Source organism: Salvelinus alpinus, chromosome 6, assembly GCF_045679555.1.
Source record: "Salvelinus alpinus chromosome 6, SLU_Salpinus.1, whole genome shotgun sequence".
Classification (NCBI taxonomy): Eukaryota; Metazoa; Chordata; class Actinopteri; order Salmoniformes; family Salmonidae; genus Salvelinus; species Salvelinus alpinus.
This window is the reverse complement of record NC_092091.1, coordinates 79,175,458-79,189,059: the sequence shown is the minus strand read 5'-3', so window position 1 is coordinate 79,189,059 and position 13,602 is coordinate 79,175,458. Positions and strand designations below refer to the sequence as shown.

At 38.0% G+C, this 13,602-nt stretch overlaps 1 protein-coding gene across 1 annotated transcript; it reads right to left on the bottom strand.

Annotated features, from left to right (window-relative positions):
- Positions 1–4,792: 4,792 nt before the first annotated feature.
- LOC139579430 (tripartite motif-containing protein 29-like) lies at positions 4,793–8,044 on the bottom strand. Its single transcript, XM_071408095.1, has 4 exons — positions 7,753–8,044; positions 6,974–7,277; positions 6,690–6,732; positions 4,793–5,897 (listed from the first exon to the last, which is right to left on the bottom strand). Exons 1-4 carry the CDS (start codon positions 7,800–7,802, stop codon positions 5,833–5,835), a joined length of 462 nt encoding a protein of 153 aa, XP_071264196.1. The 5' UTR covers positions 7,803–8,044; the 3' UTR covers positions 4,793–5,832.
- Between the last annotated feature and the right edge of the window lie 5,558 nt (positions 8,045–13,602).

Below are 13,602 nucleotides of genomic sequence, written 5' to 3'. Positions count from 1 at the left end.
ATTAAAAAAGTGTTGTCAGTGTTGGTGTGATTAAGGAGATGTACGTAGAATAACGCCAGGGATAAGTCTTTGTAAATGCTTAGGATATTGAAAGACAAAGCCAAACAGTCAGTCGGATTTGTAATATTAAAGAAAATAAAAACCTGCACATTGCATTTGCCAAAATTGCTAGATGGCCAACCAGGACTCGACCACAGAACCTTTTTCATGTCATTATAATGTATTGCACCATGCACTTTAAGGAACTACAATGCAAATAATTAATTGAACTTATTGTGTTATCCTAGACAACTATTAAAATGTGTGTACTGTGTGTATAGTCAGGTCCCTCATTATTGGCACCCTTGATAAAGATGAGCAAAATACTGAGGTATATTGAATGCAAAAAATTATTTTATACTAATACAATTGAGATTCTGTATGGAGGAATGGTCTGAGACCCCTTCCAATGTGTTTTTCAGTCTCATAAATCATTTTAGAAAAAGGCTCAGTGTTGTTATCCTCGCAAGGACTCTTGTACTGAAAACAGGGGTGCCGATAATTTTGACCCCTATCTTTTTTTGAATATTTTGTTTTACTTGTTAAACAAAATCTCTTTCTCCGAGCAAGATCATTATTTAAATGTAGTGTGCAATATAGCTCAGCATTTATATTATACAGTCTTTTTTGCTCATCTTTATCAACGGTGCCAATAACTTTGGACCTGACTGTGTATTTTTTTTTAAATTGTCAAAATCAAACAATTAAGCCATGTCATGGTATTTTCAGAAATTCCTGAAATGAGTGTATTGAATTGTTGCAATTCTAAGTTTTCCAAGTGATTTGCGTTTTTGTCCGATGGAATGTTTTTGTTGAAATGATCTGGAAATATCATTGCGTCAACCAGTTTGTGCCCAGTGGGAAGGTTCGATGAGGTCTTACTTTACACCCAGGATACTATAAATACTTGTGCAGATGGTTGTAGAAACAGGTCGACTCTGTTGTATTGTTCAGCACACTGGTGGGATTGTTACACCAGCTCGGATAGCTACTACTGCTACATTAGTAGTTACAGTGCCTTCAGAAATTATTCACATCCCTTGACTTTTCCACATTTTGTTGTGTTAGTCAGAATTTTTAATTAATACTTTTTTTTTTGTCACTGCCCTACACACAATACCCCGTAATGTTAAAGTGAATTATGTTTTCAAAATGTTTACAAATTAATAAAAAATGAAAAGCTGAAATGTCTTCAGTCAATAAGTATTGAACCCCTTGTTATGGTAAGCCTAAATAAGTTCTGGAGTAAAAATGTGCTTAACAATTCACATAACAAGTTGCATGGACTCACTCTGTGTGCAATAATAGTGTTTAACATGATTTTTTTTAAATTACTGCATTATTTCTGTACCCCACACACGCAATTATATATAAGGTCCCTCAGTTGAGAAGTGAATTTCAAACACAGATTCAACCACAAAGACCAGGGAGATTTTCCCAATGAAGGGCACCTATTGGTAGATAGGTGGAAGAAAAAAAAAGCAGACATTGAATATCCCTTTCAGCATGCTAAGATTATTAATTACACTTTGGATGGTGTATCAATACACTCAGTCACTACAAAGATACAGGCGTCCAACCAAACTCAGTTAACGGAGAGGAAGGAAACCGCTCTGGGATTTTCACCATGAGGCCAGTAGTGACTTTAAAACAGTTAAGAGTTTAATGGATGTGACAGGAAAAATCTGAGGATGGATCAATAACATTGTAGTAACTCCACAATACTAACCTAATTGCCACAATAAAAAATATTTCAAAACATGCATCCTGTTTGCAACAAGGCACTAAAGTAATAATAGTAAAAATGTGGCAAAGCAATTAACTTTTTGTCCTGAATACAAAGTGATATGTTCGGGGAAAATCCAACACAACACATTACTGAGTACCACTCCTCATATTTTCAAGCATAGTGGTGGCTGCATCATGTTATGGGTATTCTTGTAATTGTTAAGGACTGGGGAGTTTTTCAGGATAAAAAATAAACAAAATGGAGCTGAGCACAGACAAAATCCTAGAGGAAAACCAGGTTCAGTCTGCTTTCCCCCAGAACCTGGAAGATTAATTTACCTTTCAGCAGGACAATAACCTAAAACAGAAAGCCAAACCTAAACTTGTAGTTGCTTACCAAGAAGACAGTGATTGTTCCTGAGTGGCGTAGTTACAGTTTTTAACTTAAATCTGCTTGAAAATCTATGGCAAGACCTGAAAATGGTTGTCTAGCTATGATCAACAAACAAGTTGACAGAGCTTGAAGAATTATGACAACAATAATGGGCAAATGTTGCACAATCCAGGTGTGGGAAGTTCTTAGAGATACACCCAGAAAGACTCACACTGTAATCGCTGTCAAAGGTGATTCTAACATCTATTGACTCAGGGGGTTGAATATTTATCTAATCAAGATGTATTAGTGCTTTATTTTGTATTTTTTTAAATCAATGTTGCAATTTTTCTTCGACTTTGACAGAGTATTTTCTGGTTCCTTCTCTCTCTCCACACACACACACACACACACACTATAATTATGCAGTACAAAGAAATGTGTGCTCTGTTCACAACGGTCTATTCCTAGACGGCACGTGCGGTTCAAGTTTGTACGTTTCAAGTTTGGGGAAGCTTACAATTTCTCTTACCATTTCTTCCCATCTGCGTGCCAGTTATGATTTTCATATGAGAATTTTCATGGAACAGTTTCATTTCGATAACATTTTAATTTCTCAAAATTATTGTCATGTGGTTTATAATACAAATCGGAATTAAAATGATAAAAATCCCAAATTCCACTAATTCGAGAGCACCAGCCTCTGCCATTTGGACACATTGATTCACTATGAGCCATTGGCGGCTAAAGGAATTAGCGCATGGAACTAAGCAATAGCCTAGGCCAATGTAGCAGTAGGCCTATAACTACGTAAAAATACATAAAGCAGACAAATAAAAATGTATAATATCATAATGGAAAAGCACGTTCTTTCATCTCTCTATTCTGCCTGTCTGCCTACCTTTTTATTTGTCTTGAGATATTACTAGTGAAGTGCAACATTGTAGCTTATCAAATCAATCAACTGGGTCCGGCCCAATGACAATACATGAATATCTATAGCGAACTTGATAGCGAACTCGATAGCAAACTTGCAACATTGTATCAACTAGCCTATTCCGGGCCCTCAGAGTTTCCCTCGCCAGGGAACTTGGGACAGACAGTTGTTTTTGCGTAAAGAAAAATGGGTTCAGGTATTTTATGACGTTTCCACTGGATATATGGGATTTTGCTCTTTCACTCCAAGGACTGGTGTTTATCAAGAGGGAGAGTGTTGGAAAGATTTTTCAAATACTGTGAGAAACTATCATTCACAGTGGGGTGTATTCATGGGAATCCAGGCTTCACAAAAAAATTGACCAATAGAAAAATCTTATTAAATAATTTATCTTTCACCTCTCTGTGTTTCATAATTGTCCTTCAATTCACAAGTGGCTGTATCTTACCGGAGAAAGCATCAGAGTGAGAGAAACAGTGCCCCTCTGTCTCAGTAAGTGTAGCCCATCTATCTGATGCTTTCTGGTCAAAAAGAGTATGACATGTTGCCGCACATAGCATTGAGTTCAATAGCAAGGGAAGCCAGCAAGCATTTGACCTAAAAAATATATAAAAGAATAGCCAATCAATGTTGAGCTAAACTGAGTGAGCATAACTGTGAATAGTCCAGGCAAACCAAAAAAAAGGTGTCAAGGGAAGCCAGTTTGGATTTGGCTTCACACCAATCACATCAAAAGCATTCACAGAAAAAAGTTGTTGCATCTTGTTGTGTCATTTTCCTCTGGTGGCTAGCTAGCTAAAATCGTCCCTTTCCTAAATTAGCCATGGATGGGGATGGAGATAGGGATTTGGACTTTGTGTACCGGCCAATGATTATAAATTCATACATGAGAGGAAGTTCAATATGTAGGTATATGTAGTAGGCTAACGTAACACGTTAACTAACTAGATGGCTCATCGTTGCCCATGAAAGTAAGTTAAGCTAGTTAGCAAGTCTTTTAGTCAGGTAGCCTAGTCTAGGACAACAAAACTAAAAGCATGTAACATTAGGCTACTGAATGACAGTCATAGACCGTTTTGGCAACATGAAAGAGAGGATGGTATTGGCGTTCCTCGACATGAAGGGTGAGTCAACATGTTTTTTCTACTTGCACGTAACACACACAGAGAGCACCATGGACAGATATTTTTTTTTATGTTGGACAACATTTTTTGGTATCTTTAAGTTGTCACCGTATTAGCCTAAGCACAGGTGATTTGATGATGTTGAAATGGTGCTGGAATGACGTTAGTGGAGGCAGTTCCTGTATTTTTGCGACTGGAGCTAACTCTCCGTGGTTCTAAATCAGTAGTTGTTTAGTAGTCTGAAAATCACGGCAACATTAACTTGCTTGACCATGCTGTAGGTTTTGTAGCTGTTTGTTACATGCAATATGTTTTGTGGACTTCACCGACAGAGGTTACTCTCCAGTTTTGTGATGAAACCAACGTGTGGTTGCATTTATTCTCCCACTGTGTGAATGTTGTCTTTTTGTCATATCGGCCTTATATACAGTGGGGAGAACAAGTATTAGATACACTGCCGATTTTGCAGGTTTTCCTACTTACAAAGCATGTAGAGGTCTGTAATTTTTATCATAGGTACACTTCAACTGTGAGAGACGGAATCTAAAACAAAAATCCAGAAAAATCACATTGTATGATTTTTAAGTAATTCATTTGCATTTTATTGCATGACATAAGTATTTGATACATCAGAAAATTAGAACTTAATATTTGGTACAGAAACCTTTGTTTGCAATTACAGAGATCATACGTTTCCTGTAGTTCTTGACCAGGTTTGCACACACTGCCCAAGTGGCCGGTTTCCATGAATTGTATCATGGGTGACCAGCCTGGGTTTACAGTGATAATGCCATTGAGACAATATGTGTAGGCATAGACAGACATTGCAATTGGATGATGCATTGTATGCAAATTCTACAATGATATTCAATATGCTACATCCTAATTAATCCATGCATTAACATGGATGCCTTAAATGAATGTAACCTAACGACGGGATTAACAATAAATGTACCACTGGTGACATATGTAATGGGGAATTGATACAAAATAAACAAAAAGGGCAAACAATTAACACAACAAAACAATGAATGAGCAAGAATTGTTGGGACAGATCAGCGGCATTCTGGAGAAAGACCACAATATCTTTGCCACACACCCCTCCCCTTCTTGTATCAACATTTCAAATTATACTCAAGACATTATCTTCACACATATTTTCGATGCATTCCTTTTCACTGACAGCTGCATCTCCATAATCAGCTAGGCCTATTGACACGCATGCTGCCCAAATTGCAGGCTTCCCAAGAAGGCATAAGGCCTACACGCTTGTGATATGAAACAATCCATCTCTATAAGCATCATCATTACACTTCTGCTCTGACATCATAACAAACTACATCACTGGTGGCGTGTGTTTCCTCTCAAAATAAACTGAATCATAGAACTTTGACATGCTCCTTTCTATAAAAGAAGCTAATGATCCTCTGTGGCTGTCATGCTCTCTGGTGAAGTTGTATTTAATTCTGTATAGACAGGAGTAATTATATATGATATAATGATAATGTTACCCACTCTTGTCCTATGTTTAGGTTACGTATCACATTAGGAATTGTATTATATTGTAAATACTTGCAAATACTTTATTAGAAAGGTGTTGTTTTTTACACCCCAAACTCAGCACCCTCTACTCAAAATATCTTCCGGCGGCTCAAACAGCTGTTGGTTGTTCTTAAATCTCCCCAAGTTGCGCTGCCTGAAATTGGCACAAGTTTAAGGACACACCTCAGACATTTCCACCTCAGTGCAAGTGAGCTGATGTTAGACAGGTAATTTACCACTGGCACAAGGGTTGGAAAATAGCAGAGGGAAGGTTTTTACAAGTCAAAATAGCCAACGAATGTGCATTTGACAATAGCGCTGCTTTAACGCCAGCCGAAAACAGAGCCCTTAGTATGAACTCGCTGAACATTATTGAAGAGAATTGTCTTTATTATGGTGGATCGAACTGCACAGGTAACCTTCCTTTTGAAGTGATTTGTTTGACAATCAGATGAAAAGATCACACAACACGCATGATGTGTGATATGATATGACATGATATGCGAATCTGAGCCGGCGCAGACCGCAAAGAACAGTAAATGGGATAAAGTGTTGACATGCCACAGTATACCGTCTAAGATCAGCTTATCCAAGGCATCTTATTTGGATTTCTCATCATCGGGTTACAAGCTTTTTCGGGTTATTGTAAACGGGATATGATGTTTATATGCGTCAACTCAATAACAGAATACTTCAGTATCCCGAATAATAACAGGATATTGGTGTGCATACAAACGTGGTCACTGATTTTAAGTTGCAGACAGGGCTACCTCATTATGAGAAAATGAGTCCAATTCACATCAGCTACATGGGTTGTATAGTAAATAGTATGGTTTGTACACCCAGTAGGCTAGAAAACTGTATGACAGCATGTATGTTATGTTTCAACCTATAACACATGGAACTAAGTACCAGTGAATTGTGCCTTAGAATGATGAACACTTACCTTCATTTAAAACCTGGTTTCGATGTTGCTCTTCCCCTTCAGTCTTTTATATCAAAAAGGACAACAGAAGAAAAACATATTTGAGGATCACAAAGGAGCAACATGTCAATATGAAATCATCAATATGAAATAGTTTTCAGAACAAGTGCTATTTTATGGAGAAACAAACATTTTGTATAGCGAAATTCCAAAACAAATATCACTACTTTGCATTGGACATTGGTGCCAACAGAGGAAAGTAAGCATCTATTGTGATAAAGGGTAGAAGAAAGCATAAACAATACCTGTCTTCCAGCTCGTTTTATCTCATCATGGTCTGTATCATGTCCTTTGTGTTCTGTTACTACACACTGACTGCAGATCATCGTCTGGTCTGTCCTGCAGAACACCTCCAGAGCTCTGTGGTGTTCCTGACAGAGTCTCTCCTCCAGTTCTCCAGTCACCGCCACCAGGGTGTGTCTCTGTAGTTTAGGTACTGTGTAGTGCTTCTTAACGTGGGTCTCACAGTAGTGTTGGTTGCAGGTCAGACAGGACTTCACAGCTTTGACATCATCACAGACATCACAGACCATCTCTCCTGGCCCGATGCTAAGTGGAAGACAACACAATTAAAAATACAATTTAAAATACCTTATCTTGTTAGATTAATTGAGCAGTCTGACATTTTTGCATTCCCATTTCCAGTCCTTATTATTCCCCCCTCCTTTCTGCAAATACAGGCTAACCTGAGTGGAGCTATAGTCATCACACGTTTAGGCATTCTTAGTCTCTTTAGTTTCCTTGCAGCTAAACTGCCTCAACTGTCTGAACTTTCTAGCACGAGCCTACACAAGAAGTGACCTCATTACTAGGCGAGTGGGGACCTCTAGTGGCCGATACAACTCACAACACCCTTTTCTTGAAAAATAATAGGAATATAATAGACTTGAATTAGAGTGACAAAATTACTGATTACTCTGCTATTTTCCACTGCACATAATACACTACAAGGATAAAAAAGTAAAACAATTATTAGTGACATCAAATTGGATAAAATAACTATAAATAATACGTATTATCTTACTCCTCTTTTTGAGTTAAGTCTCCCTCCTTGAATACAGGTGGGGTAGCCATAGATCACTCTTCATGAATAGATAACTGGGGGCTGGTGACACTGGTCTCTCCAGATGGATCCTGCAAGCAGAAAAAGACAGTCCCAGGATTCAATTGAACATACCAGAAACATGTTTCATGTTATACAGTGCATTTGGAAAGTATTCAGACCGCTAGACTTTTTCAACATTTTGTTACGTTACAGCCTTATTCTAAAATGGATTAAATAAAAACAACTCCTCACAATAACCCATAATGACAAAGCAAAACCTTTTTTTTTAAATAAATGTTTGCAAATATATTAAACCTAATAAACATAAATAGCTTATTTACATATTTATTCAGACCCTTTGCTATGAGACTCGACATTTAGCTCAGGTGCATCTTGTTTCCATTGATCATTATTGAGATGTTTCTACAACTTGACTGCATTCGGAAAGTATTCAGACCCCTTCACTTTTTCCACATTTTGTTACGTTATTATTCTAAAATGCATTAAATCGTTTTTCCCACCCCTCACCAATCTACACACACACACACAATACCCCATAATGACTAAGTTAAAACAGGTTTTTAGAAATGTTTGCAAATGTATAAAAATATATATATATACACACTACCATTAATCTCCTTGTTTTTGAAAGAAAAGCACATTTTGTTGTCCATTAAAATAATGTCAAATTGATCAGAAATACAGTATAGACATTGGTAATGTTGTAAATGACTATTGTGAATATCTACATAGGTGTACAGAGGCCCATTATCAGCAACCATCACTCCTGTGTTCCAATGGCATGTTGTGTTAGTTAATCCAAGTTTATCATTTTAAAGGGCTAATTGATCATTAGAAACCCTTTTGCAATTATGTCAGCACAGCTGAAACTGCTGTGCTGATTAAAGCAATAAAACTGGCCTTCTTTAGACTAGTTTAGTATCTGGAGCATCAGCATTTGTGGGTTCGATTACAGGCTCAAAATGGCCAGAAACAAAGAACTTTCTCCTGAAACTCGTCAGTCTATTCTTGTTCTGAGAAATGAAGGCAAGAAAATGCCAAGAAACTGAAGATCTCGTACAACTCTGTGTACTACTCCCTTCACAGAACAGCACAAACTGGCCCTAACCAGAATATAAAGAGGAGTGGGAGGCCCCGGTGCACAACTGAGCAAGAGGACAAGTACATTAGAGTGTCTAGTTTGAGAAACAGACGCCTCACAAGTCCTCAACTGGCAGCTTCATTAAATAGTACTCGCAAAACACCAGTCTCAACATCAACAGTGGAGAGGCGACTCCGGGATACTGGCCTTCTAGGCAGAGTTCCTCTGTCCAGTGTCTGTGTTCTTTTGCCCATCTTAATCTTTTCTTTTTATTGGCCAGTCTTTTGAGATATGTTTTTTTCTTTGCAACTCTGCCTAGATGGCCAGCATCCCAGAGTCGCCTCTCCACTGTTGACGTTGAGACTGGTGTTTTGTGGGTACTATTAAATGCAAAGACTGACCATCCATGGTGTCAAAATTATAGTTTTAACCATGTTTTGAGGCTATATAGTGTTTGTTTAAATATACAGTACCAGTCACAAGTTTGGAGACACATACTCATTCAAGGGTTTTTCTTTATTTGTACTATTTTCTACATTGTAGAATAATAGTGAACATATCAGAACTATGAAATAACACATATGGAATCATGTAGTAACCAAAACTGTGTTAAATAAATCAAAATATTATTTGCCAACAAGCTGCCCAATGTAGTTATCATTCATTTCCAATAGATGGATGCCAAAGCTAGTTGAAAGTAGTTTTATCTTCAAAGCAAGTTTATCTGGTTACATTTGACGTGAACCTGTTACAATGGACAAGCTAACTACGGTTGAAGTCGGAGGTTTACATACACCTTTGCCAAATACATTTAAACTCAGTTTTTCACAATTCCTGACATTTAATCCTAGTAAAAAATTTCCTGGCTTAGGTCAGTTAGGATCCCCACTTTATTTTAAGAATGTGAAATGTCAGAATAATAGTAGAGAGAATTATTTATTTCAGCTTTTATTGCTTTTATCACATTCCCAGTGGGTCAGAAGTTTACATACACTCAATTAGTATTTGGTGGCATTGACTTTAAAATGTTTAACTTGGGTCAAACGTTTGGTGTAGCCTTTCACAAGCTTGCCACAATAAGTTGGGTGAATTTTCACACATTCCTCCTGACAGAGCTGGTGTAACTGCGTCAGGTTTGTAAGGCCTCCTTGCTCGCACACACTTTTTCAGTTCTGCCCACAAATGTTCTATGGGATTGAGGTCAGGGCTTTGTGATGGCCACTCCAATACCTTGACTTTGTTGTCCTTAAGCCATTTTTCCACAACTTTGGAAGTATGCTTGGGGTCATTGTCCATTTGGAAGACCCATTTGCAACCAAGCTTTAACTTCCTGACTGATGTCTTGAGATGTTGCTTCAATATATCCACATAATTTTCCTCCTCATGACGCCATATATTTTGTAAAGTGCACCAGTCCCTCCTGCAGCAAAGCACCCCCACAACATGATGCTGCCACCCCCGTGCATCACGGTTGGGATGGTGTTCTTCGGCTTGCAAGCCTCTCCCTTTTCCCTCCAAACATAACGATGGTCATCATGGCCAAACAGTTCCATTTTTGTTTCATCAGACCAGAGGACATTTCCACAAAAAGTACAATCTGTGTCCCCATGTGCAGTTACAAACCGTAGTCTGGCTTTTTTATGGCGGTTTTGGAGCAGTGGCTTCTTCCTTGCTGAGCGGCATTTCAGGTTATGTCGATATAGGACTGACTTTACTGTGGATATAGATACTTTTGTACCTGTTTCCTCCAGCATCTTCACAAGGTCCTTTGCTGTGGTTCTTGGATTGATTTGCACTTTTCGCACCAAAGTACGTTCATCTCTAGGAGACAGAAGGCATCTTCTTCCTGAACGGTATGATGGCTGCGTGGTCCCATGGTGTTTATACTTGCATACTATTGCTTGTACAGATGACCGTGGTACCTTCAAGCGTTTGGAAATTTCTCCCAAGGATAAACCAGACTTGTGGAGGTCAACAATTTCTTTTCTGAGGACATGGCTGATTTCTTTTGATTTTCCCATGACGTCAAGTAAAGAGCCACTGAGTTTGAAGGTAGGCCTTGAAATACATCCACAGGTACACCTCCAATTGACTCAAATTATGTCAATTGGCCTATCGGAAGCTTCTAAAGCCATGAAGTCATTTTCTGAAATTTTCCAAGCTGTTTAAAGGCACAGTCAACTTAGTGTATGTAAACTTCTGACCCACTGGAATTGTGATACAGTGAATTATAAGTGAAATAATCTGTCTGTAAACAATCGTTGGAAAAATGACTTGTGTCATGCACAAAGTATATGTCTTAACCGACTTGCCAAAACTATAGTTTGTTAACAAGAAATTTGTGGAGTGGTTGAAAAATGAGTTTTAATGACTCCAACCTAAGTGTATGTAACTTCCGACTTCAACTGTATATGTGTTCCTACTGCTACGAGAACGAACTCTCTGATCTGGGGCAACGATCGGCTCAAAAATGAACAGTTTCAGTAGGTTTATTGGCTCCCTAAGTAACATTATTTACTCTGTCATAAACTCTTTCTCAGACTTGGTGTTACTCAACTACTCTGTAAATTCAGCCATTTTTGGGAGTTCCAAAACTCAGGGCTGCCAACTTCTGAAGAAAGCTTGGAGTGAGATGTGAAATTCATTGCCCCTGGCACAACCCCTAGATGGGAAAAATGTTACTGTTGTAAAGCTCATTTCCTGCAATTCCACGTATATTTTATATGGCTTAGGCCTATGACCAGGGTAAAAAAATATATATAAAAAATACAGGTCAGGTGTATTCAGGATGCTTTGAACATTAAATGAACACTCAATTCAACTACTTTGAGATTTTTTTTGGGGGGGGGGGATATTTTAAGTATGCTAATATTTTGTTAGGCAGCTTGAGGCTTTATTTAGACAGTAAGGAAGTGAGATATGCAAATGTTATAAACAATGGGGAAGTTGGAAGCAGGGATCGATCCCTGTTCTCAGGTAGAAAGTTGTATGCAACACGTGCCAGGGAGTGTTACCACTATACCAAAGCTTTGCACAGGAAATACTAATATTAATGGTTGATGGCAGTGGGGAACCAAATCGTAGATTACAGTCTCCTTGTCCATAGACTGCTTTCAAGGTAAGGACACAAATGTTTTGTATTTAGTAATGTGGGTGAACTCTCTCTTTAAAATAGGACTGGTAGAAAATCCTGCTTGCTGTCCAGGAGTGTTGGCCACCCCTAATCTAAGTTTCCCAAGTGCTCGGTGCTTGAAAATGTTTTTGTTATAACAATTCATTTAAAGACAAATCGCATGAATATTAATATTCAGTTGGATTATGTCTACTATTTGAAGTTTCTTGCTATCATCTTACTTTAGACAAAATATGATGTGTTTATGAGTTGTGAGTCCCCTACCATCTCTGCTTAGCATGTGCACAAATCTAAAATGTCAAAAAGTATATTTGATTCCTTGAGCATTTAATTTCCAATGCTTATTTGTATGACTTATTCAAAACTGTCCATGAATGGCTGCAAATATAGCCTCATAATTAATTTTTAAAAGACACAAGGTGTATCATATTTCAAATATGTGATTACACTGGCAACACTGTCTGGGAATAGTAATAAAGGAATAACAGTAGTGTTCTTGCTTACAAGCGCAGTAATTACCTTTTATTTTAGCCCATTGTTAAGAATGAGAATTGTTCCACCGATCAGACTAAATAAAGTAAATAGATAATTAAATCTACTGAAGACAAAATTACTGATTTGCCTAGTTAAATAAAGTTTAAATTAAATAAATAAATGAATCTTCCCCACACCCTAACCAAATTATTTGTTCTATTTATTGTCCCCCCTCTAGAACCAAACGTACACTTTCGGGTTCACGATCTGACAAAATGATTTTCATATTTACAAATCAGTCCACCCTAGTAAACTTCCCTGCTAAAACATACTGTAGGTATGTTTGCTTCCTTTTCATTGGCACAGCCTTAACAAGGGGACTAATACAAGTGTGGATTAAATCGACTTTAGTACATGCTGTCAAAAGGCAGCATTCTTCAATTGGGACGGGAGTAAGAGCAACCTAATTTTGTTGACAACATTGTATATAAAACAGCGCTACCGTGCTACTCTTTTTACAGTTTTATAAACTCAGCGGAGAACGTTCTCTCTCCATTCAGCTCCACTCTAATCGTGAGTGTCGTTTCTTTAAAACATGCATCCAATCAATCCCCTTTAGCTATTACATAACTAGACCGATCAGGTTTCAATGTGCCCCCGTCCACAGTGCTGTGGCAAAACAGAACAATGATAGAGGTACCACTCACGTTACATTTCAGGTGCAGATGCTCCGATTTCAAAATTATTTGGAGCACAGATGAAAAGTTAACGCGCTGACTATACAATGGAATAATTAGAAAAATAATGCCGTACTTTTCATTGTGAGAGATATAAGAGGTGTGCCGTGAGAGCATGAGAAGAGGGTCAAATGTGTGTTTACGGCCAATGTGTGAGAGTTGGAAGCTCTGAACTTTATCTCCTGCCAGTGATGTCAATATGGTGATTACAGTTACAGGTAACTGGCGTTGTAAAGCCTAGTGTTTCCATTCTTATTTAAATCCACAATAGTCCCGTTTTAGGAATGTGCATAATGCTTTTATCATAATGCCTTCAATTACAAATTACATGTTTCCATTAGTGCGTTCGTAAATTCACCCTGGCTAGCTACTCCAATTTTCAG

What these genes read in the sequence shown, in the direction of transcription:
- LOC139579430 (XM_071408095.1), bottom strand. Translation starts at nt 7,802, where the DNA reads ATGGCTACCCCACCTGTATTCAAGGAGGGAGACTTAACTCAAAAAGAG. An exon ending in GACTTAACTCAAAAAGAGGA is followed by an intron (nt 7,278 to 7,752) that starts GTAAGATAATAC and finishes TCTTCCACTTAG; the next exon opens with CATCGGGCCAGGAGAGATGG. An exon ending in TAAAACGAGCTGGAAGACAG is followed by an intron (nt 6,733 to 6,973) that starts GTATTGTTTATG and finishes TTGATATAAAAG; the next exon opens with ACTGAAGGGGAAGAGCAACA.